We start from the raw sequence: 26,562 nt of genomic DNA on the forward strand, positions 1-26,562 counted from the left end.
CTCCCCCATTGGTTTTCTAACAATTGATCAAAGTCTCTGGATTCTCCCTTCATCCCAAAGGGCTGTGGCGCCATTTTAGCTCTGGAGCAGCCCCGCGAGATGCCGCAGTCTGGCCGAGTCCCCGGAGGAAGCTTACATCCAGGTGTTCCAAAGTGAAGATCACAGGGTCGGCCACAAACACGCGGCTGGACTCCTTGGTGATGGAGGCAGACAGGATGTGGGAGTTGACAGTGAGGGAAAGGTTGTGTTTGTTCAGGTCCCCGATCCCCCGCAGCGTGGCGTTCTCCGTGCTGAGGAACTGACCCAGGTGTTTGTAGAGCACAAACACCAGCTTGGCCACACCTGTCGGCGAAAAAAAAAAGAGTTTAATGAGCGAAAATCAAAGGAAAATAGCTAATGATTATGCAGGTTTACTCATTTTACTGACAGGAGAAGCTGCTTCAGTGCTCCCAATGGGCATTTTCTATATTGATTCTAATCTTTACGCTAAGATCGGCTAATTAACTAACCCGCATGCAATTTTTCTAAATCTAATCAGTTCAGTGAAAAACAACAAGCCCCTCCTCTAAGAGTGAAAATCCGTATCTGATCCGTCTTCAGCGCGCTGGGCGGAGACTCAGACGTGAAATGACGGCGCGGCCGCTCTCACCGTTTTTGCTGTTGACTTTGACGGTGTTGGAGGAGAGCTGCAGGGTCGCTCCGCCCTTGTTCGTCTGAGGAAACCTGAAGTCGTGCACCTGTCCGTCAGTGCTCAACACGTAGACATCCAGCACTGACAGAGAGAGAGAGAGAGAGAGAGATGCTACGGATCAGCGCCAACATTGAGGAGCACTTCCTGCTGGTTGAGAGCGCTCCGTCATTAAGGCCCAGTGGGGTGTTTGGAGAGACTGGAGCTTTACTGTCCTCGCAACTATACACAATCTCTGCGCCATTTAGTTTTTAAAAAAAAGTGTCTCAAAGCTGTCGGCCGACACTCTGGAAGCCTCGGAGGGGAGAGCAAAGGAGAGCATAACAACAAGGATGGCGGCGGCGGTGCCGAGCTGACGGCAGCCGCCGCGGCATGAATGTCAAATATTCATAGCATCAAAAATATCGCAGAGCTATTACACCCCCCCACCCCCAACACCCCCCCGTGTTCAGATAACCAAGCTAGACGAGCAAACCTCTGAAAATCCTCCAAATTCCTGCAGCCCCCCACCCCCACCCTCCCTCCAGCTGCTGGGTGGTGCTCCCTTTGATGTCTGAAATTACGGAAGGGTCAGGAGGACACAGGTAAACCCCCCCCTCACTTCCTCAGATAGATGCCTCCTGACAGACGGAGGTGAAGAACCATCCTCAATGTTGAGTTCCCCCCTTCACGACGCCATTCAGGCTCCGCGTTAATCAGTAATCGTCCAATCAGGTCAGTAGTGGTATAGAAACAATGTACGCAGACATATAAGTGCTAATCAGTGCTGCCAGCTATAGCTGGAGACAAGCTAACGGACCTTATCAGCCGGGCTCAGCAGGACTTTCTGAGAGAGAGAGGGAGAGAGAGACAGAGATCGGACTGAGCGCCGAACGAACGGAACAATGCTGCTCCATTGGCTTCTTTGTTTTTCCCCGGAGGTCTGGACACTTCATCTTGCAGCGCACGTTCAATGAGCCGGTTTCACGATGCGCCGCAAAAAAAAAGATTAAAATTCAGCGAGGTATGGCATAAAAAGAGGAGATGGAGCTATAACCATAGCAACAGAGCACCGGGAGGGGAAATGTGACAGTTCACCGCACAAAGGTGATCGAAATGAATGAGATCACGCTGCTAATAAACTCCTGCGAGGAGTAATTTATCGTTAAATCCGTTGCAATGACATCAGCGTGTTTTTTTATTCTTTCTCTTTGGATGATCACGGTTAACAGCAGGCATTTCCAAAGAAAAAACAAATCTCGGCATAAATTAGGACTGACAGACACAGAAAGAGGAGCCGCTTACTGATGTTCTCGGCCGGCACTTTGACGATGGCCGGCTCGATCAGGTTCTCGGCGAGGACGAACGCCCCCTCCTCCAACGTGTCCAGCAGCATCGTGGCGGAGTGACTCTGTTCCGTGGAATTCATGTCTTTCCAGGACTTCAGAGCTTCTGGCCTCAGGAGGTTGTCGACGGTGTCCACGATCGCCTGTATCCATGGAGACAAGTGAAATGTCAGCGTGCTGTTTCCTCCCGTCATAACTGGGGTTTAATAACAATGAGCGAGGACTGGGCAGCAAATGATAAAAAAAGGGCATGCATGGCCGAGAGTGACAGCGGCGACATTGACTCAAGTATCGAGATCACGTCCCGGAGATGAGCGGCAGCTGAAGCTCGCTAAAAAAATGGCGAGGATTAAAAATGGAGCGGTTTTTTATTTCATGTTGACAGAGAGAAGAAGAAAAAACCAGGCCGAATCTGTGGCGGACTCTTTTTGACCAATCTCTTTATTGAATAATGCAAAAATGCTTGAGGGGGGAAAAGGAAACATAAGAGCAATCTTCTATTCCTTCAGTGAATCTCCCCGTCCCTCCCCCTACCCAAAAATCTGGTGCAACAACCCCCCCCCCTCCCCGAGAGGAGGTGCGAATCCTGCCTGATTTCCATCGTGATCCTTTCATTTCCTGCTTTCTGATAAGCAGCAAGTCCGATAGATCAGCGCTGCGCGGCGTCGCGCGCCGATCGGACCGGGTGGGTTCACGGCCTGAGACCGCCGTCCCGAAAGTCTTGGATCTGGAAGCACGACGGCGTAACCACAGGTGCCGTTAACCAGAGTCCAACCACAATACCGGTAATTAACCACAACCAGCTCTTTGGTACTGCACCAATTAGCCACAGCTGGGTTTATCCAAAACGACAGTTAACGGCGGCGTTCAGCCGAAGCCCGCAGCAACGTATGATTAACCACAAGGTTTAACCCCCCCCCCCCCAACTCATATTAACCGCAGAAATGGTGAGAGTATCCAGACACAGGACACACAGCATGTCTTTACACCAGAGAAATCAATCTCTGACCTCGCTGGCTGCTGCAGCCAGAGAGGAAGAGCGAGAGGGAGAGGAGGACGTGGCCGTTACGGGGTCAGAGCCATTACAACCGGACACCGAGTCTTCATTCCCTGCGGTGAGCTGGCTCAAAGAAACCATGAAATCTGGAGGGGGGGAAAAGCTGTTCGGCTCTAATTTGTTCGGAGCGGGGCTGGATCGGTATTCCGATGGAATCCTTCGTATTTCTCGGTCAGGCGCAGGTCAACTGGGGTGCTGGTCGGGGTGGGTCTGCAGCTCATTGTCGATAAGGAACGGAATCATGAGGGGGAGCTCCGGGAATGCTTAAACGGTGATGTTTTGAGCGGAGCTCAAGCTAGCCTGACCCCGGAGGCCACGTTAAGACCCATAACTCTCCGTCACGTTTCCCGGGGGAGGAAAAGCAACAGTCACAGGTGTGATGTCGTGGAGGCACGACGGAGGGTCTCTCTGCATCTAAAGGAAGCCAGACGTGCGGCACACGGACTGGACGGTCAGAGAAGATGGTGTAACTATGTAAGGCTGCTGCTACAGCCCATAATACAGAGCAACGCTTGTTTGGATGCACAGAAATGAAAGGAAAAGGAGCAAAATTAATTCCACTGCAGTTTTGACTCGCGGCTATGCTACATTAGCTTGCAAAACTAAACTAAAATATGCCTGAAAATCCGTGTTCAGCCCGGTTGCTAACGCACGTAGCGCTAACGAGGGCGGGAGACCGGAATCTAAAATTGAAATGGGTTACTTTTGTACATTGCGGTCTTCTCGTGATTCATATTGTTTAAAAACCCACAAACGTCAACTGACAGAGAACAAGAACCCACCGGGGGGGCCGCGCCGCTACAAGCCTAAAAATGACACTTCTAAATCATTTGGAGGCAAATTCATGTCTCAGTAAAATGAAACCCCCACGATAGAAACAATCCCAGATTTATGAGGAGGCCCCCCGTGAGCCGCTGACAAACACAGAATCAGATCTGCCCGGATTGCGCAAGACATCTGCTCCCCCGAAGTTTCCTGGGAGCTCCCTCTCTCAGCAGAGCTTATCCGAGGCAATAAAGGCTGCCACGTCGCATGAAACGCAAGATATTTCAAGCAGAAACACAAGAAATTAGGAAATTAATAATGGACAACTGTGATTTTTGTTTTGCTGTGGGGACGCGAGCGCCCAGATTTGCAAGAGCAAGTGAGAAGTGAGCACAGCGCCACTTTGATCACACTCCTAGCAGACAGGGAGGTGCAATTATGACCGTGGGAAGGCAATTATTCACACAACGTATGAAAAGCCGACATGAGAAGATGGAGGGTGAGAGAAGGAGTGTGGGGGGGGACGCACAAATTGAAAAGAAAGACATGTAAGTGACACAGAGGAGAGAAAATGGCACAAAGGCAGAGTGATTGCTGACATCTTGAGACGGACAGAAGGACGGAGGGGACAGAGACGAGGAGAGGAGCCTTATCTGGTGCAGGCAGGTCACCGGGCAGAAAACTGCAACAATGCAATCAAGGGCACGGACAGACAGAGCAGCATGCTGCTGGGGAGGCGTTTAGGGATCAGAGGGAGGGAGGGGGGGAGGGAAAAAAGCAACATGGAAAGCCTACAGTGGTATTATACCTTCATGTACGCTCTGCATGTCTTCTCTCGTTTTTGAAGCTTTTCCACACAACAAGAGGATCAGGCACAAAAGACAGATTGTAAGAAAACAGGAAGCATTAAATCAGGCCACTTACCAGGTATTACAGTTGTTTAAAAGAGGGAAATGGGAGAAAAGCGTGTGAATCTGTCTGACGATGGGTCCCACACCGTGGAGGAGGAAGCGGCGCACCCGCATTCTGAGACCATGAATAATGTGGGATGAGCTTCCGAGCTCCTTCCTCCGGCTCTCGGCATCGAATGAACCCGCGTCTTAATTTCGTTGCACCGTCGCACCCCGACGCCCTGCGATGGCCGTGCACTGTGCACGTATACAGACGCCTAAACAAGAGGCTCTAAAGGGCTGGTGTTGCTTTGTGACACCTAAACGGGCATTAGCTCAATTTTTCCTGCTTTCTGATCCGCTCCACTGCCGGTCGCTGGTCGTGCTTTTGTTTAAAGCGCTCGTTAGCTCCTTTCTGTCTGCGCGCTGTAAAATCTCTCTCGCTCACACATCAAGGGCCAACAAATGCAAATGTATACCCTGCTTTTTATCTTGCAACAGATGCCGCGTGGCCAATTCTGCTTTTATTGTCTGTGCACATCTGGAGGAGGAAAACAAAAGGCAGCCTGCAGCTGCACCGTCCTGTCCTGTACGAGCAAGCGACCGTCAACAGAGCGAGGTGACAGGGCCTGGGATGACGGCTCGCTTGGTTTCACTGAGAGCTTTGAAAAGCTTTATTGGCCAGAGAACAGCGGAAATAAAGTGTCAAAGACGCTGCTTTTTTTAATCACCCAGATGTGACAAAAAGAGTCACGGACAAACTTTTTTTATTCTGATGCCAAGAAAGTTTTTAAGCTAACGAGCCAGCGACAGCGATTTCAAAACGCTAATAACCTCTTAAAAACAGTTCCGGATCCAAAAATTCAGAGCAACAGCGACAATAAACTGAGGAGGTGGAGAATTTTGAATGTCAAACCGTCGCATCAGAAACGCAGATTTGTTAAATAACTCTTCTTAACCGCGTCTCTGATTGCTGCGTCACGTCTCGACATTTGCAGGTAATATTGAATGGGGGGGGGGGGGGGTCCGATGCCCGTCGTGAATTAAGCCGTGTTTGAAAGTGTGGCTGACTTTTTAAATTAGGACAGTAGAACTCTTTCAGTTCTTTCATTTATGCGGCGGTAAGCAGACAGTCACACGCTGTTTTGATGCGGAGCTCGCCGCACTGTTGCAGGCGCGGAAACTGTTAGCTCTTATCTTCAAAAGCAATAATGGCCATTGTAGCTGTCGGAACATTGGGGCGCAGGCGTCGCTTTGGTGCAAATCACCTTGTTTACAGAGCAAACGTTGCCTAAACAAACCATGAATACCAGTCATTTTTCAAGCTGTCGCTCTTCTCTCACGGGACTGCAGCTGGGAGAAGGAGGTGGGTCTTGGGTCTAATGGTGCAGGGGCTCTGGGGGAGACTGGTACATGAACTCAAGTCTTGGTTGTACAGTGGCAATTAGCTTCTCTGAGGTGGAACAGCTAAGCTGCAGAGAAAGGACACCCCTGGATCTGCCGCTTAGGAAGGACCGAGACGCGCAGGTTTTTTTTCTTTTGCCGTACCTTGTTGAAGCTGCGTCCAGCTGAGTCTTTCTCGCTGGGCCGGAGCTCCTGCAGCTGAGCATCCAGGATGTCCACCAGCTGCTCCATCAGCCGCACCGAGGAGCTGACGTCCCCGGCGAACACCGGGTCCTGGGTGTGGCGCGCCAGCTCGTTGGCTAGAGTAGCAGCGTTTTCGCCGCTGCGGATCTGGAAACAGCAGCGACATCGATTAAAAACAGCTGGAAAAAAAGCAGGAAGCATTCGCAGCATATGGAGAGGGAACAAAGTGGGGGGAAGGTTGCATTTACCATATGACATATAATCTTTTAATTACGCTGCTTTATGCTATTCTGCTTGTCGACCCCGGTCCTGATGTCATTTCCTGTCAGTGAGTCCGCAGGTCGAGGTGCAGCTAAAGCTCGAGTGGGTCATTTAATTGGATCACTTTTCTTTGGTTGTCCCGGTTAAACACGGGAGGAGAATCAATTTATTGACCAAATTGCTTCCAACTCTGCTCCACTTGGCCACATGTGGCCACTTTTTTTCGCATGCTAGCATGAGATGTTTTTTCCATTCTCCACAGAATAAACAAGTCAGCTAGCAGCTGCTGCGTTCGTGGACCGTGCAGGTTTCTACCCCCGGCTGGGTCAAAGCCGGGCAGAACCCAGTCCATGCAGGGTAAATATATCCGGGCGTGTTGGTGATGGGAAAGCAGAATCATCCCGTCGTCTTATTCAGACAAACAGACTCAAAGCAGAGCTCAGACTGTGGCTTCATTAGCATCTAACTGCACGGCTGCAGAACATCAAAGTGGTGAATCTCTGAAGAGAGAAGCTGCTCTCGCAGCAGCCATCTGCAGGATTTGACATTTTAACCAACGTTTTTTCGCTTTGGAACAGAGAATTCTTGCCCGTGCTCGTGAAATGTAATTAAAAACACGTCGCTTCATCAGTCAGAAATCAACTCCACTGATTGGTTCCTCTTTTGTGGATTATTTTCTTACCTTTTGTGCCACCTGAGCCACCCAGTGGGAGGTGCAGTTGCTGAGGTCCGGGCCTTTGGACTGCCATGTTCCCGAGGCGTTGCAGAGGAAGGAGGCGACGCCTGCAGCGGCACAAAATAACCACGGTTGGAGGGAGGCCACGGGGGTGTGGAACACGTTCTCCTGCTGATCTTATATTCATACATATGCTGCGCTGCAGATAAAAACGGCCCTTTCCCAAACACTCCCGAAGACCCTTGCAGTCAGCGAGAAAGGAATCAGATTTAGAAGAAAAGGCCATTAAACAAAAATCCCAAAGCCGAAAGAAAAACTTCAGGCCTGCAAGCGCGGCACCGACGTGCACGCCTGCGTTCGCTCCCGTCTCGGGCGACTTCATCAGCTCGCTTCGTGCCGTCAGTCTGGAGGGACTCAGGTGTGAGGAACTGGCATCGGCGCCATGCTGCCGCTGCACTTCAGAACGGGACGTGAGCCGAAGGAACGTCCTTTCTAAATCCACTAATAGATTTAGAACACTAGATTTAAGAGGTACCCCCCCTCCGGTGTGTTTCTAAGGAATGAAATATCCCATAATAAGACAGCAACGACGCAGTTGTGATAAAGAACTGCTGTGATACATAATTCAGGGACACTAGAAGCTGTAATCACGCCAGATCAGCCCCCCCCCCCCCCCCCCCCCCAGGGCTCGGCGCACAGACGGAGGAAATATTAAAACGTAACACTCCGGCGAGGACTACATTCAGAGGTTCTACCTCTGGTTCCTTTCGGGCAGGGCCGGTCCACGGTGATTCCGGTGTAGGTCTGGGGCCAGTCGATGGCGCGCCTCCTGGTGGCCTCGCAGAAGCGCCTCGGGGTCGGCGGCAGCTCCGGGGCGGCGGGCTGCGCGGTGCCTGAGCCGCGGCGGTCCTCAAACGGGTCCCTGCCGTCCCTGGGGTCGGCCCCCGCTATGGTGGGGTCGGCCGGGCCCTTCGCGGTGCCCGCGGCGACGGTGCTGAGGGCCGTGGTGGTCCTGGGCATCGGCGGCGAGACGGAGGAATCTTCAATGGTTGGCACTGGAATAAAGGAAAGAGAGAAGCTATTAGAGCTGGAGTCATAAACACCCTCGCCTTGAACTCCCGTTGTTTCCAGCAGTGGGGGGGGGGGGGCTGCTCCGAGTCCCGTGGCTTGTTGGTATTCCAAGAGTCACTGTTGCCTGTAATTCAGGGAAATAAAAAGCTTCCCGCTGCTTCCACCTCTCCACTGTTCTCCCGCTAAATAAAATCCCGACAAAACTGCCAATGCCACGGCGCATCCGTCTCCTTGGCTATTTTTAGCAGGCTGGCGACCATAAATAAGGCGAGCGGTGGCAGCGCCATCCTTCCACGCAGCAGTTATTTCCTCCCAACACGGCACCCGCGGCTGATTAAGTGTCAACAATGAAGACAAAGTCCGCCTGCATTTTACTTTTTGGGGGCCCGGTTCATCGCTCTCACTCTTCGATAAAGCCGCGCCGCTCCTGGCGAAAGCCATGCATCAGCAATAACGCCTTTCAACCCCCCCCCCCACGCACACACACACACACACACACCCTGCCAGTCAAATCTATATGTGAATGCAAACATGCATATGTGTTCATGCGTGGTCGTGTCCGCTCCTTTGTTCAGGAGTGTTTCCCGCTCAGAACCACAGATGAGTATCGGCTGCACGGAGCCTGGAGATAACTGGGAAATGAGAGCGGGAATGGGAAATCTATGAATTTCATACAAGACGAACTGCCAATGTAAATAAAGAGAAATGCTGGCGTGTCCTCCCACAGGGGTGGACTCGTCTCCTGCATGAGCGGGCGTACGCTTTTACCCGCAGCCGCTAGATTGTATTTGGAGATAGGTGAACCTTCCCACAATGAGATCCGCCCTCCTGAAAGGCACTTGTTGTCTTCAGGTCCCCGGGTGCTTTGGTAAAAATGCAATATCATGCTATCTGACACTCCATCATCAGACACGCATCCCCATTTCCTGAGAGGGAACGGCGACAAAGCCCATATTCATGTTCCAGCCAAAGCAGCCAGCCAAGAGGATCTTTGGCTTTCCTTCCTTCTTTCCTTCTCTTTATTTATTCCAGAGAAAGATTGGAGTGTTGTTCCGAAGCCCAGAGGTCCCGATGTGGCCGCTGGCTTTGTTCACGTGGTGCAGAGGAATAAAATGAATCCCGGGCATCACAGTGAGTCTGAATTGTGACATTTTATCTGCTGACCTTTTCCCTTGGCTAATTACCTTACACTCATCCGGTTACTGCACGCCTGTCACCCAGGCGTTCACAGGTTAACAAGCCCGGTGGGGCTCTCCGTGTCACAGCTGACACTCGTGGTTAGCATGAGGCCTCGCAGCTATTAATCCGCCCCAAATACAGATCAGCAGCGGCGCAAAAAGAATAAAGATTGCAGACAAAATCATACGCATCAATATAACTAAATGGGAGCGGGTGTCTTGGGCAAACGGATCAGCGCTTTTATGGATTTTTTACAGACTGGTGAAATGCGGGACGACTTCAGGGCCCACTCCGGGGATTCAATAAACACGTTTAAAGCAGCGGCGGGGCTAAACGTAATTTGGTTTCAGCATATTGAATCTCTCATACCTGAGCAAACCTTCCGCAGGCTGACAAAAACTCTAATATGCATCTGCCTGTTAAAGCCCGTTTACAACCTGTGATTGATCAGCTCCACAAACTGCAGTTTATTAGCCCAACTCTGTGATGTGAACCCCCTTATTGCCCCGACGTGTTCGACATTTATGTCGGTCGGTTTTCTTAAAGAATTATTGAAGCTGGAGCACCTGAAAGGCTCACAAATGGAAAAGAAAAGAGAATATCTGAAGTGGAGCTTGTCTGAAGTTTTTGATCATCTTTAAAGGGATAACTTGACCGTTTGCTTTAATGTCTTTCATTTCTGACTGATTTAAACCACATGTGCAGGAACAAGAAAGAGACGAGCGACGGCTGCCTGGAGCTAATTAGCTTAGCTCGAAAACTTGGTAGTCAATTGAACGCAAACTCAGCCCCTGTGTGTTAGCTGATGCGTGAACTGTTACCGTGGCTACCTGACCGTGGTAGCATGTAAGAAGTTGTTACATTAGCCTCCTTTATAGAAAAGCATTGTTTGTTCGTTATCTCAGAGAACAGAACTCAGCGACCCACAATCCCAGGAAGGGCTGAATCTTAAACGGCTTCTTGTTTGGATGATTTTGATGAGTTTTTTCACCGTGAGTTCATATCCGCTTTTAAACCTCAGGCTACGCAACGTTCTAACAATCATCTGGCTCCATTCGGCGACGAGCTAATGTTTCATTCGGAATTGAAATAAGTAATAAAAGGAGTGGTGGATTAATAGGAATAATTACCGTGGTCACAAATTCAAACAACCTTGGATTTTGTTGCTGCTGAGTGAAAGATTTAATTTGAAGACTTAGATTTGGGTTTCTGAGATAATGTGACAAGGTCTTATTGCCTTGGATGAAACCGAACATCAAGACGCTCCAGAGAAAAACAGCACTTATTCAGCTTCGCCGATTACGTGATTGTAGCGGCATTTGTGCTGTTTGGCCGATTACTGGCGGAATCTTCCCAAAGTTGTTGGATTCCTACGAATGACATGTTGTTCTGATGGGTCTGCGCAACAAAACAATGTCTGCGTCCTAAAAAGTGCGTCTCTTTCCGGTAAGTGCTCCGTCCTTTAATAGCACTCAAGCCGGAGCACCAATTAGTTACCATTTCTCCCAGGAGGCAGCGAAATCCCTCTTTATGAGCAATCTGACACCAAAGGCAATGCTGCCGCCATATGCTGAATAATACCTCTTGTAAATAATGGACCAGTTTGGGAATGAATTCGTGAAAAATGGCCGCCGCCGGAGCCTGCCCAGGCGGCGCGAATTATAACAGACCTGAAGTGAATGAGAACTGTTCCATATAATCATCAATCAAGACATCAGGGCTGAGGGAGAATTAGTTTTATCACTTAACAGCACCCCCGGAGACATTTAGGCATCAGCGCGGAGGAAGACAAATAATAGAGGATCGGAGCTAAAGATGTCCTATGAGCATTGGCGTTTGAAGCTCATTCCGCACAAGTATCGCACCCATAATCCCCGTTATTACACGAGAGGTGACGGGTTTGTTTTAAGGCCAGTACGGGCGTTCTCTGCCGGACAGGGTTGAGCGGATCTCTCCAGACGCCGGCGTCGTTGCTCAGCTCCTCGGTTTCCCCGATCAGAGTCGATTAAGCCTCGCTCTCATGTGATCAAGCACTATCAGATAGTAATCCTTTTAACAAGAATAATAATAATGATCCCAGGGGTAAATTGGGTTTATTGGGGTATTTAGGATTATGTTAGGGATTTACTGGCAAGGTTACGAACTGATTGAATTTACTCAAAAATGTCCTGACTTCACGAGTGTCGGGGAGGACTCGGCCCGTCAATGTGGGCCTAATCAAATACATCCCATGCTAATCCTCCGCGGCCCTTCCCGCTTCAAACCAACAGCATGGGAATGAAGGCAGCCGCACGTTGCGACGCGTTACGGAAAACCTAATCTTCTCTGAGCATCACACACCGTTAGTCGGTGATTAAGCGGACGCCCTTGATGGGCGATTGGTTTTTTTCCTGACGGTGCAAAGCTAGCCTTTAGTTCCAGTAACGGACTGTTATGCGGCTTCATAAATTTCCACCCGCGCGCACCTTTTCCTTTGTTTTTTCACAGATACATTTCCCCAAATGTCCGACTTTAGCAAAAACCCGGCTGGCGTAATGTACCCATACGAGTTAAACGCAGCGTGATTTATCTAATTCATCCTCGTGCCGTAACTCACGGTGCGTTGCATTTGGCTCAATAGCAAGACTGTCTCGGAGGGTTGGAACAGAGCAGCGGCCGCAGTTGGTCTTTTTTACCTGGAACCGAGGCTGGTAATTAATGACAGAGCAAGAAATCCCGCAAGACATGAATTTTAATCCAGGCTGTTTAGACAGGCTCATGCTGCTCTGCCTGATTCTAACCTGCATGACGAGAGCGCGCAGCTGGAAGGCAAAAAAAGGGCCACGAGACAAATCACGTTTCTTAAGAAACTGTGTGGAATATGTCATCATTCTGGCTAAAAGGGGGGGGGGGATTGCAGCGTTGTTGGAAGCCTCCCCGCTCTGCTGGCGCTCTTTGAGGAGCAGCAGACAGTATAAGCTCAGCTGGACACATCCTGTGGCTGTGTGGGGTAAATTCTGGGGACAGTCACAAGCAAACGCTCCGAGCCGCCAAAGGAACTCACAACAAAGACACGCACGTAGAAAGGATTAGATGGAAGCGGCCAAAAATACACTCCGAGCCCCTTCAGTCGGCTGCATCTTCAACATTTACTTAAAGAATTTCCTTCCATAATCTCAGCCACGGTGATCCGTAGCCAGACACGCAACAATTAGAGCCCTCGCAAATCTCCAGGCTCTTTTTTCATTTTACCGCTGCTAGACACGATGCTCTAGAGGGCGGAACACAGGCTTAGCGCTCGGCGCGTCTAAAAATGTCGGCCCTCCATCTCCAAGGCTCACCTGGAGGCGACCTTAAAGGCATTAAAGGGAAATCAAAGCCCGAGAGCAGCGATCTGCACAGCTGGGTTTAACCACAAAATGGCTGAGGGATGAAAATACTGGGGGGGGGTTTGTGTTAAATTTTCAATTCAGACTCAGACCACTTGGGCTTTGTGCAACCAGATTACGGGTACGCCGACTGGAAAAGCCTTTTGGACGCAGCTATTAATTTTATGCCTCTCCTCTTAAAGGCCTCAGATCAATGCTACCTCAAAGACAAATTAATTTTCTCCCTTCTCTCCTTGTTAGTTCAAAAAGCTCTTGGCAGTAACTGGCGTCTGATTAGTTCTTCTTTGGGACTGAAATCAGTTAAACCCCGCAGCTAAAGGTGGTCGCGACGTCCAGCGAAGTTTGGCAATGATGCGTGCTATTTATTAGACCCCTGATGAGCCGCGCCTTCTCCGTATTGATCATCGCCATTTTGCGCTCACAACGCATTAGCGGAACAAGGCCTTTTCTTTAAACACGCGTGGATTGTTCACAAGAATCAGCGGGAAAAGATCGATGCTGCGAATCGTCTCGGATAAACACTTCAGAGGGAATGAAGCAGAGACGCCGTCGTCTCCAGAAAACGTGAACAAAACTCGTCTTTTAGCTGCAGTTGGTGGGACTTAATGGGGAAGAATTAATTTCTCCAACAATTGAAGCGTCCCCCTGCTTCGAATAAAGAGGAGCGATATTTCCGGACCGTTAGTTTACCCCACAGAACAGGTTGTTGCATTTCTCGGCGCGTCCATAAATCCTGAGAGCCACGAGGTAAAGAAGCCGTGGGCGCAGGCGTGGGGCGGAAAAATAAATAAAGAGGAAGCCATTAATTTCAAGTAGCATTCTCAGTACTCAGTAGTTCCAGCCCCCTTTTTCCCCCGATCCGGCAACATTTCAGTAAAAAAATAACCTCGTCAGAAATGACGGGTTCCATTGCAGAAGGTACTTAGAATAACAAGTGAGATGAACAAGTCCCTCATTACATCTGCGGCTCCTGCAGCAAGTGACAACAATGAGCTTACGTGGCATTTATGTTTACTGAGGCATTACAGAAGCTGAGAGTACATTAAACCCTTGACTGGAAACGCTCTGTGATGACCACTTTTCTCCTCTCTGTCAGCCTCCACGGAGACAAGGAGGCTAATTATGATAATTTAGTTATTAATTACATTTACATACATCAGCAGGCGAACAGTTGGGGAGACAGTCTGCAGGCTGGAAGAAGTGATTGAAGTATTTTTCATATCTGCTTGGAGGATTCAGGCACAAAATTCTACGCTTGGGTGTCGGGTTTTGGTGCTACGGCGGGAAAACAAACAGACACGATGATGTGTGTGTGTGGGGGGGGGGGGGGGCGGAGTCTAAGAGCACACAGCAGCCATTGAGACATCAATGTCAGTCCCCACCGCGGCCTCCATCCTCTACCGCCCGGGTCAAGGATCAGATTTCCTTCTGGCGAACCCCCCCGCCCCCAAATATCCAGGAGTCAGAAATCACAACCTAATCAGGTTCAGTCCTCGGGGCGCGACCCGAGCCGCCGGCGTTAAGGTCAGGCTCCTCGCTTCTCTTCATGCGGGAGACTCGGCCCAGCTCTGCGGGGTGCAGCCAGGTAATTACGCCTATCATCAAGTCACTGCCTGACGACATGTACGTCACCTATCCGCGCTTCACGGATTAATTTAAGCCCACCTGCCACGATCCTTCTGCTAATTGTTATCACTTTCCAGCTATTCTCCTCATCAGATTCTCCATGTGGTACATAATTCACACTTCGGTACTTCAGACTTTTAGCTTTATTATCTGAAAATAAGATGGTAATTGCCTCTTGATCTACCGCAAGAAGAAAAGGCATCGTGTAGAGCTGGGGTAGCCATGGCAACCCAACCACAAGCCCTGGAATAAATAAAGAATAATAGACGTGTGGAGTACAGAATTTCTCAAAGGTGTCTTAGTACAGTCTAAACTGTGATTATGAATAAGATCTGAGGCCGGCGACTCTGATAGGGAACCGCTGGAGAGGAGCTCCACCTCGGAGTAATAAAGAGCTGTTGTTTTTGATCCCGCTGGGAACAATCCCTCATTCCAAGGCGAATCTGTAATTTCTCTTCGCAAATGAGGCCTTTCTCCGAGACCAACGCAAACCTCCTGTCTCCATCGCGCCGAAATTGCATCTTAAATTAAAGGGCGGTCTTCTGTGACGCGCCGCAGCCGAACAACAGAAGACAGGGAAGGCAAGGAAAGGAAACCGACGGCGGAGCGGCGCTCACCTTCACCGGGATCCGGGGGCCCGAATTCCAGGTCGTAGCGCAGGATGTAAAAGTTATTCCACACGTACAGCTGGTTGTCCCTGGGGTTGTAATCCACAGCGGTGATGTACTGGTGCTGGTTGGGGAACAGGATGTCGGTGTAGGTGCCCTGGCTCAGCTTGGTGTTGTAGATGTAGTCGATCTGGCTCCTGGCGGTCTCGCTCTCGTTCTCCTCGTAGGTCGATCGCACCACGTGCAGGACGCCGCAAACCATGAAGGCGTTGGAGGCCGAGCGCTTGTCGTACGCCGTGTCCCAGGTGGCCTCGAAGCGGAGCGTGTAAGGGTTGAGCTGGCTCACCACGATGCGGCCGTTGTTCTGCTCGGTGGCGTAGATCACCCACAGGCCCCTCTCGTCCACAGCCAGGTCGATGTCGGTCTTGCCGCCCCAGCGGTACGGCGAGGTGTCGTGGTAGTTGGCGTTGTTGACAATGGCCTCGCCGCTTTTGATGCGCGTGCGCAGGTCGAACTTGACGATGTTCCGCGTGCGTTCCTTGTTGAAGAAGATGGCGCCGTCGTACGCCACGAAGCCTGTCCCGTCCACGCGGTGTGGCAGCTTATAGGTGATCGTCTGGCGGCCGTTTTTAAAGTCGTCCAGGGAGGCGAACTCGATGAGCGTGTCGGTTCGGTACGGCGTCCAGGGCATGAAGAAGACTTTGTCGCCGGCCTGCAAGGGGTCTTTGCACCAGGAACCCGCTTGCTGCTCTGCCTCAAAGAGGAAGGTGGTGTCTCCTACACCCTTCAGAGTCCCGGGACAAATGAAGACTAGTGACAGGGGAGAGAGTGGAACAGGATCAAAAGGTTTGAAACGTTCGTCGTGCACCAGAATCAGCGCCGCACGAGGGCGGCGAGCAAAGGTCAGGGACTGTGAATTTGGAAAGAATCTGTTCAGGTAACGATTTGGCTTTTCTATAACTAACAAATAGAGAAAGAGACAAAACAAAGGAAGGTCTCATCATGGCGATCGGAGCAAAGGGGGAGGGGTGGGACAACTTCGAGGGTGTGCTGCTACGTCCTAGCAAGGAGCAGAACAGACGGAAATAGGAACAGAAATGGTAAAACTCCTGCAAAATGAAATGGGCAGAGTTGATTACCAGTCCGCCGTGACATCGAATGTCACAGGAACAGCTGGATTCATGGATGCACCGTACATGCATTCTCACACGACTGAGGTCAGAGACCAAAATGATAAGGCAACAGACTTCACATCTTTGTGGGAAGAGTGAATAACAGGTTGTCAATGGCGGTGGCGGCAGCAAAGCAGAGGTTAAATGAACGTGGCGGTTGGGGGAGACGTGGGACGACAGCGCTAAAGGAGTTTTCACGACTTCTGTGGCAAAAGACAAGAGGAACCACTGATGGGTGAGGGAGGGCACAGCAAGGTCAGAAATTAATTGGTTTGGGGTTTGAAGAAAGCGGGGCAGTGAATTTTTGTCTTCGTGTCAAATGCTGGTTGGGTTGTTTTTTGTTTGCTTTTGTAATTCGGAGCCAATCTCACTCAGCCATCACTGCGAGTTCACGACACGTGCTATGGGTGCAGCAGAAACCGGGCCAAGCAAATCTAAGATATACGTCTACACACAGCCATCATTCCTCAGGGGCATTAATAGGAAAGACTCCCTGGAAGAGAATAACACCAAGCTAGCTTGAGTCCATGTCTCATGGCTGTGCAGATGTGAAATTTGCTTTTGTTGGTTTGTTCTTTCCTAAAAATTTTTTTTATATCAACTCCATGTGTGCTATCGGGAGGTGGGGGGGGGGGGGGGGGGGAGACGTGAGGTACTCAACACCACAGAACAAGGAGCCAGGGGGGAGGAGGGTGGTGGGGGTGGGGATGCCAGACCACTCAATTACCTTTTTGCTCCACTTCTATTTCAGGCATTGGAAAAGAAAGCAAAAGGAGTGCAAAAGGGAAGAGAAAAGGTTATCGTGAGTCAACCACCAGTTACAACGAGAAGAATTAGTTGGAGGATATGACCATGAGAGGAACCGCGGCGCTGCTGTGAGAGGAACAGCTAGGAGTGGAAAGAAAGCCATTTGTTAGCATAGCCGCCTCTCTGGCTGGAACATAAAAACAGTCACGTTACAGAGGGAGACACGCTAGATGCTAAATTTTCCATTGCATTAAATCTGTCATTCATAGGTCTAATAGAAAATCCACTTAAAATACAGACTAAATCCCTCAAAACCTAATCCTACTGGTGTATTTAGATCAAAAACATTGTTGGCTAACGTTATTTTTGGCATGTGTGGAGGGCGGAAACTGTTCCGACCGCCCTAGAAACAAATCACAAGTCTTTTACGAACTTTCTCAGGTGAGACAGGACGAGTTAGAGGGGAAAAGAAAGAGCAGAGGTCACGACCCCCGTTGGTGCTGCAGTCGCAGGACGGAGCTGGAGCCACGGAAGGTGAGGGATTAGAAGTTAAAGGTAAAAAAGAGCAGAGGTTAGTCAGGGAGGAACGGGACTGGAGGTGAAAGGGAGGTCTGTTTGAAGGGGGCGGGGGGGGGGGGGGGTTTCTGGAAACGTTTACAATTCATCAATTTCTTTCGCAAATGTTTTTGTTGCTGGGGTCCAAAGCTGCTCCCTGACAAGCCTGCTGAGGAGAATAACTCACCTTCAACTTCAACGCGTTCAAAACAAGGCTGCGTTCAAGCGATTCAACCTTCGCGTAACCTGATGCAAGCGCACGATCATCTCGGGCTTTTTCTCATGACTAACACCGTTTTATCCTCCATCAGCCCCATTTCTAAATGTTCCAACTACTACTCTCCTCTCTATTCAACTATTCATGTTTCACTCCAAAAAATGGGATTCTGCCATGACTTGACACCAACATTCAGTCACACTGGCAGCTTGTGAAAGGCTGTTATTAATGCAATTACAAATTGGGATCTGTGAGTTTCCTGCGTGATTAATTGTGCTGGAATGTGCAAAGCTATTCTAACATTTCTCTACTTGCATTTTAAAACAGGTCCTATTGAATTTTCTACACGATTTCATCACTCCTAGCGAGTTCCACACGTTCCATTCTTTTAAATAAACGTACACTTAAACTATTGAAAAGTGGTTAATTGTTAGTTTTTCCTTGATAATCGCAGAAAGTTCTGTTTTTATTTGCATGCGGTTTAGAGAAATCCCTGCGTGAAGACACACACGCAGTTCACAGCGGGGAAAGAAAACGTTTTCTAAAGGCTTCTTTAGAAGCGAGGAAGCGGAAAGCATTTCCAACCCAAACAGTGGGAAGAACGGGGACGGAATTTCAGACATGTCTGAAGATTTATCTGTCGAAATCCACGAAAAAAAAAACATTGTGTAAATCTAATTGCGTTGACATGCTGATTTGTACGTTCCCGAAGACGTGGCTGGTTAGGTCGTTGCTACAATGTGTGTAATCAACCACACTAAATCATCCTGTTATTTCAGCAGCCGGTGATTAATATTCACAGCAAGCACAATGCAAACACTATTTATATGTGAGATATTTCAGCCATGGGTTTAGACGGGGTTAAGAGTGATGCCTCTTCACAAATAAAGAGCTTTGGCTGAGGACTCCGACTCCCATTTGCAGAAAGCACATCAAGGAGAGAAGTGCCAGAAATTGTGTTTAAGAAATTATAGCTACTGGGGCAAATAAAGCCTGGAGAGAGACTATTCACACCCCCCGAGATTAAGAAATCAGAGCTGTTGTTTTTTTTTTAAACCATATTCAAAATGAAGAATCTACCCACACTCAGAACCTGGGTGGGTCTAAAACAGATCCTGATGGCAAAGATGGAGATTGTGGTAAAAAATAGTGTTGTGTAGTAGTCATGGAGAGCAGATCCGTTAAATGACTGCAACACTCAATGCTTCATTTATCATCATTAACGCCTTGTAAATAGCTCCAGCGTGCCGCTGAGGGATTGTCTGTAAAACAGCTAGAGAGAGACTGTACTTACAGCACATCTGTCAGTTCTACACCATAAAAGCACACAGTAAAGAGTCAGTGTGAGAGCTGCACGGCGATACTTACTATAGGGAACACACTCATACTGGACCTCTAAGTACTTGTAGGTGCCAGGGCATGGATCAGGAAAGACATCAGAGCCAGTGACAACCACACACTGCGTACGGTTGTTGCACCTAGAAAAAGAAAGAAAATTGACCAGAGATTTCATCACGTCTGCCCACAGCAACAGCACTCAGCAACATTAATAACACAGAGGAGAGAAAAGTCCATTGTCACGACTACTCGAGGAATCGATGAAATCCCAGCCAGGACCGTGCATTCTAACCTAGGCCCTGTCCAACAGGCAGAGGGAATGAAGGCGTTAAAGGAAGTCAGCATGCCGTAATGAACACCAGAGTGCAGGAGCTGCTAAAGGCATGTCAGGAATTGAAACTAGCATTTTCCTTCCGCAGCACCTTCGCGTCGCTATTGAGGAGGACGGCGTTAATTAAAACACACAGGACAGGTGACAGGCAGCAGCGTGGAACCGTCCTCGCACCTGAACACAACATTAATGTGTCACTGTTGGAGAGGTTGCATACCATCCAGCATGAAAGAGTGGTCCTTGAGGATTTAACAGATGGAATTGAAAAGACTGTGTGTGTGTGTGTGTGTGTGTGTGTGTGTGTGTGTGTGTGTAGGTGTTACAAGTAAAGAGGCAGAGGACGAGAAACACACAGCAGAGGATTAAATGAGTGTAAATAGTGTACAGCGGCATCAGGAGCACGAAGCAGACAACCGGCACCAGAATAGGACGGTCAACAGCCGCTACCCTTAGATAAATATTTCAAAAGGTCAGTGGCGTTTGTGCAAGACACGCATACAATTTTAAGATTGGGCACGACTTTTAAAGAACCATTAGTAATGAAAGAGGCCTCGAGAAGTTGAAAATGACATTTCAGCTTCACGGCAACAGCAGCAAACCTTTCACACACAAGTGAGACACAAGGCAAGTGTGTGTTCATCAACCAGAGGGAGATTTCACTTTTGCGGCCGTTCTCTAAATGCGCCTTGACATTTTCCTATTAAAACCCTTCCGCTGAAACTAATGGATTATTAGACATTATGTATTAATTTAAAATTGCACGGTCCATTATGAAATAAGCAAACAGCATCAGCACTGATGGTTTAAACGTGATATTCAGGGCCAGCTGCACTTAAGAGATTCTCTTTTATGGCCTAACTGGGGTGTGACGTTGTGTGTGCGCGAGTGTGTGTGTATGGGGGGGGGGGGGGGGGGGGGTTCCTCACATTTACTACATATTGAGTACTGCAATTCTAAATCTATTAGCAAAGTGGGGCCATTTTGCTGGGCCCCACAACTTCAAAGGACTGTTTGAAGGACTGATGGGTTTAAGGTTGAGGTTGGAATTGGGTTTAGGTTGAGGTTAGGGTTGGGAGTTAATTGGGTAAAAAGCCGTGTAATGGATTATGTCTATGAAAGATAGAAAAGGGTGTGTGTGTGTGTGTGTGTGTGTGTGTGTGCGTGTCACAGGTTGCCAGAAATAGACTGGGACATCAGTTTCAACACACATTCAAAATACTCGAGTACTCAAATTTCAAGGCAATATTCAAAAGCTGGATAGGAGAGCCTTGTTGCTGTGGCGCATTCTAAACGACATGAATACGTGTGCTGAATTCACGTTTAAAAGCGGCAGCGCTGCTTACATAACGATGAATTAGGGACAATTAGCCCGTAATGAAACCAGCCAAAGGGAACCATTGATCAGCCATATCTTTGTTTATGGCACTTTAATCTCTACCAGAGGGGTGCGAACACACAGGTGAACCACTTTAACCTTCACAGAAAAGTCAAAACCAGTCAGTAAAATATGATGTCCAGCCTTATTGTGTACCAAATGTTCACTAGATGTTAGAGAAAGAAAGATGAATCCTTTATTTCAGTGGAACTTTAGCGTCACACAGGCAACTTAGATAAGTGTTTTAGTCCTTTCTAGAACAACTTTGACATGTTTTTTTAAAGAGATTTATTCTGGTAGTTGCAGTGGGACTGCGAATATGAGGCTACTGAAACAGGGTCACACATGGACCTGCCATACTTAGACTGGCTGGAGGAAACTATAGAGGTGGAGGCTGGTGGTCGCTCTCCAAAATTCTCTTTTAACTGACACTTCCTTTCTCCAGCCTTGTTTTCTTTGTCAACAGCTCAATATTTTACTTGACAAAGTGCTCCGAGTTAGAAATCGGATCTCGAACCATTTGATTTCTGCCTAATTACCTCTTGTCGTGCAAAACAGGCTGCTGGTAAATACTTTTCGTCAGGGTTTGCACACCGCTCAGCAGACTTCCAACTGTGTCGACCTCCCCAATCTTGTCTAATATGTTTGTTTATCTGTTGACGGTGATGCTGCCTTTTGCTAATCTTCCCTCATAATGGCAGCCCATCGGCCTTTAATGTGACACTGCTTAGATTCCTTCCTTGTTTTACTTTGCTGCAGACTGATGGAGGGGTGCACGGAGCCTCCAAAAGCTTTAACACTTCCTGTTATCGCATCACCCTTCATTAGGGTCAGGAGTCTGTTCCCTCTGATCTGGATCGTTGGAATAATTCTGGTTAAGGGCTGTGGTGCAGGGCTTCGGAGGGCTTTCACTTGCACGCTGCCTCCGGGGGATCTTCAGTGGAGATAAGTTTGGAGTGCAGCTGCAGCCAGTGAGGGTCTGCTGGTGTGAAGTGCAGCAGGATGCAGCCAGACCGACGGGCAGGTCGCCGAGGTGTTACAGTGTTAGTGGGCTGAACTCTAAATCTGAAAAGACACAGGAAGGTCTGATCTGCTGCAGAGCTACTCTGCAGTGCTGAATCTCATGGGATTAGACAAGGAGGGACGTCCTCAGATGCCTTGCGTGGCAATGCTAGGATGCTAAAGGCCAGGTTAGCACATCATTATGAACCGTGCTGGTTAACAATTATAAATAGATCAATGGATGCCCTTTAAAAATACACACACACCCATATATCAGTCAAGCGAGTGTGTCGCTGGACTGCTTTTCGACGTCGCCCCATAATCGGGTAAAAGGCGCCACTCGCTACCTTGAGCAACGCCACTTCTGTGGGGCACAAGTGTTTGAACCAAGCAGGACTAATGTTCTAGATGTGGGATCAAGGGGGCATCGCGTGACTCGCAGTCTCTGGGCGCTGCTGATCACGAGTCAAACAAAAAGCTCCCGCTCGCGGGTGTCAGTTCCTGCCTGTCGAGAATTAATATGCGACCCAGTTTTGTGAACATCGAAATGTCGCCCACATCATTGGCTTGATGAAGGAGAGCAGGGACATCAAAATAAGATGTGGGTAAGTTCTCCTGCATGTAGGCGGCGATAAAAGCAGGGCGAGTGCAAGCGTTTTCCTTTTGTGTGGCGATCAGGAGGAGGGGTCCTCGGCTGCCGGTCATGTTTGTGAAATGGGATCCCTCCGCCCCCCCGCGTTTTACCTTTGTGATATAATCTTGTAGGCATCGGGGAGGTAGCAGTTGACGTTCTCCATCTGGAACGGGTCAGCGTCGCAGATCTTGTCGTCGGTCCGACCGTAGTTGGCCGTCTCGATCATGATGACATCACTCCCGGGGCAACGGAGATCAATGGCGTATCCCTCGCATGAGAGCTCTCTCCTGACCAGGCCGAAGGGCAGAGCGGCGCGGCTGAAACCTGCGGAGGGGGACGCAGAAGAAGGGCGGAATTAATGGGAGGACGCCTCAAGACAATAAGACCACACATCGTGCGGTAAAAATCCACAGGCACAAAATAAATAGGCAACAGCAGCGGAGTGTTTACCACAGTTTTAAACAGACGGGCCATTACACGCCATGGAAGAACGGAGGGAAAGTCAAGACAATTCATCTCTCTGGCTCTGTGGTTGTTGAATGTTGGCTACGAATGGAAGTCATGTGAGACAACTAGTAACCTCATAAATTCTTGAGCAAACCGGTGGACGAGCAAGACAGCGTGACGGCCCCCACCTGGAGGACGTCCACCACAGAGACGAGGCCCGTCTGAATGCACAGAGGCAGCTTTTGCACAACAAACTTCCCTATTTGTTTCTCCAGCTTTACTTTTATATATAGTGCAAAAAAAGGCACAATCCTGGCAGAGCCGACTGTAACATAATCCATTTTACAGGGTTGGCGATCGAAGAGGTTAGATTCCACACAGGAGGAAAAAATCCATACGAGGAGGACGGTGCTGGGAGGGCGGCCAGAAAGTTCCACGTTAGTAAGAAAATGAGCTTTTTTCCCCCCACTGAAGTCTGTTCCCCCTTTGAGATATTTACGATTTGTTTGTATTTTATCCCGTCATTAAAAAAAACCCAACTGCTTAGAAATAATCAAAAGTAATTTAAAAAAAAAAGGAATGTCGCTGTCCCACATCGTGGCAAAACAATTATAAACCTAAGGAGGACTTGCAAATGCGTTCTATTTAAGGCACACATGCACCAAGCGCTGCATGAACTGTCAATAATCACCGTTGTTTGCAGCAATACAGGGCCCCTGAGGGGGCAGCTACCATTTGTATTTTCTACTCTGCTCCGTGCTAATTAGGCTTCCTTTCAGCCTGTTACCTTTTCCCTGCTCCCATTGGTTCTCAAGCATTGTCATGTACTAATGCTTGCCACCCCGGGTTCACTTTGCCCCCTCACTCTAATTATCCTCAGACTTTTCGACAGTCAGGGTCTGACACAATTGGCATTGTTTGAACTGCTTATAGCTGCAGCAATTCCGGCTTGAAATTCCTACCCCGGAACCCACACGACTGCAAGTCATTCCGGACGGCTACGCCCGGCTCGGCCCGTAATGCTGGTCGACATCAGTCCGTCGTGTCACACATTTTCAAAAAGCTGCAAAGACATCAGCGAATCAAATGTGATTGAGAAGAGAAAGAAGTCCTGACATGTTCCAGGAGACTTTTACAGACACAGCAGAGGTGGCAGAATAAGAAAATATGAAAATGGTAGAAATTCCCTGGCATTCTGCCACTAGACATTTCATTAAAAAACCATGATCTATCTAATGGCCAGCAGATTCTGCTTAGCTGGACTGTTTATCACCTCATTAAGAGACGTCAGTGCGGCCGGACTCTAAGTGGAGGCCTGTGGGGTCACTCCATCCATTCCAATAAGCTCTACAATTACCCAGCCCTTTCAGAAAACTGGTCCAGAATGGCGGATGATAAAAACCAGAGTGAAGTCACCGGCTTTGCTGCAAAGACTAATGACTGTCCCGCCTGCCATTGCTCATGGAAGGAGTGACGGGTTTATCACGGCGGCTACAGGGAGCAGACAGAAAGAATGCGCTTGGTGGAGCTTTAAAATCACATGTGGAGAGACGTTTTTTGGGCTAAAAGGCAACGTGCAGCGCCTGCTGCTGGGGCCTCCTTTCTCTCTGCCCATCCATCAGACCATTCTGGCACGATGGCGCGTTGCTGTCGACACACGTCTTGCGATTGATTGGGGCCCGAGCCCTGACGACCCCCATACCTCCCGAGCCTGTATGGATCTTCCTGGTCATAGGCTAACACTACATCAATTAAGGGGGAGTATCAAGACCACAGTGGCGGGCTGAAGAACAAATTGCCTTTTCTCCAATGTGTGGATAGTCTCAGCCTCATTAATGGCTGTCTTGTCAACTTGTAATTGGCCAAGTAATGACAAATCTGTCTAAAAATGAAAGTACACACAAGATAGAATTTCTCTTGTCCCATACTCAGAGGAGGGGGGTGGAGGAGAGATGAAGTCAATATACTTTTGAGTTTTGCAGCTTTAAGTGCAGCTAAGACAGAAGCCTCGTGACACCAAAGCTTTCAGGATGTGGTTATTCTCTAGTCCTGATTCTCTAGGTTTAAACGAGTTTTGTCAGGACATTTCAAAGAGAGGAGGACTGTCTGATGTTCTGCGCCACGCAGCTCAACTTTGCCAAACCTGAGCACTGCGACAGGAGGTCTACAAAACAATGTCTAAAATCCATAAGCCAATCCCTCGCTCGCCTTTACAGTATCTAACGTTACACCAGTGGAACCAAATACTGCAGCATTTCTAATCAAATTAGCAGAGGAAACCACGCTGGCACAGTTTTAACTGGTTCAGATCTCAATTCAAAGCCTCTAGCTGTATTTTAAAGGGCGTTTTGATCAGTGACTGACTGTGTGGAAAGTTGCTTTACACATTTTGCCCCCCCGACTTGCCTGCAAAGCCCTCGACTGAGCTCAAGAGAGCAAAGGACGGGCGAGGTAGGAATCCCAATAAGTTGCTTTCGGGGTATTTTTCTTCCTCTGTGGACAGCCTATAATTCAACTGTGACAGTCCTCAACATCCTCAGACATATTTTGTTTTCCATCAACACCTCTGAAATTGAAAGTGGCATTGTGGCACAGAAGAGCAAAACTATCCACAGACCAACGCTTGGTGGATTTTGAAACCATGGAGATGAAACAGAGACAATGGAAGCCCCCCCCCAACACACACACACACACACCATTTGGTGAAGCTGGTCCGCTCATTGCCTTGGATCTCAAGAGTGCAGCCATGTCCAACCTTTAACCTGAACAAACTTTCCTGGTTCAGTTCATCAGATGGTGAATGAAAGAATAGAAGTGGAGGAATGTTTGAGCAGTCCAAGAAAAGGGATTTTTTTTTTGGGTGCGGGGGGGTCACAGTGTTGTAGGCTCACACAGATAGAGAGCAAAGGCGTTCGGTTGATGCTTGTCATCCTCCATTAAGGCTCCTTTGATTGGCCTTTGTGGTCCGGGAAACGGCAAACAGCTGCATGCAAATGGCCCCGTTTCCCCGAGGCTGGCCCCCATTGTTCCCAGCTTGGGTCCGACAGAGACGCTTTCTTTGCAACATAAAGGAGGGTGTAGCCTTTAGTCAAATAAGAGTGCCCCCACCGCGGCCGCAGCGGGAACACTTCAAGTTTGTTTGTCTTTTTATGTTGTTTCATTCCCAATATTACTGGTTGAAAGTGTCAAGCTCTTCCTACAACAGCAGGGATGCCTCCATAATCCAACATCCGGAGTGGTGGAGTGGTTTTCCCTTGGTGAAGTGAAGTTTTTCAAAGCATCACCAGTGCTTTGACTCTTTTGTCCCTCTTTTTTTTGTTCTTTCCCAAAGTATTTGAATCCATAAATCTGGAATATTTTGACGGCTAACCGGGGACTCGAGTAAGCTTTTGAATAAAACCCACTCATGTGACGACTGCAGTGAACCCTTTGTGTATTTGAAAAGACAAAAAAGACACTTCCCTGTCCATGCACATGACTCAAAACTGAGCAGTCCCTAAATCACTGAGGCGTCCAGTGTCGCCACCTAAAATGTGCAACTTAAGTTTGCAAATGTAGCACACGGCTGCACATCAGAAGCGAGAGATGTGCTGGGCGAAGGTGCGAGATGAGAGGGGAGAGTTGGGATTTGCAAAATAACACC

At 48.8% G+C, this 26,562-nt stretch overlaps 1 protein-coding gene across 1 annotated transcript in view; it reads right to left on the reverse strand.

The window, feature by feature from the left end:
* The window catches only part of LOC101070153 (adhesion G protein-coupled receptor L2-like), a 67,706-nt gene that overhangs the window by 15,178 nt on the left and 25,966 nt on the right, over positions 1-26,562 (reverse strand). The window contains 9 exon segments of the mRNA XM_029831049.1: positions 137-342; positions 650-772; positions 1,973-2,156; positions 6,274-6,459; positions 7,256-7,356; positions 8,005-8,304; positions 15,111-15,911; positions 19,161-19,270; positions 22,583-22,796. Coding sequence (XP_029686909.1) covers positions 137-342; positions 650-772; positions 1,973-2,156; positions 6,274-6,459; positions 7,256-7,356; positions 8,005-8,304; positions 15,111-15,911; positions 19,161-19,270; positions 22,583-22,796 — 2,225 coding nt within the window.

Source organism: Takifugu rubripes, chromosome 22, assembly GCF_901000725.2.
Source record: "Takifugu rubripes chromosome 22, fTakRub1.2, whole genome shotgun sequence".
NCBI lineage: Eukaryota > Metazoa > Chordata > Actinopteri > Tetraodontiformes > Tetraodontidae > Takifugu > Takifugu rubripes.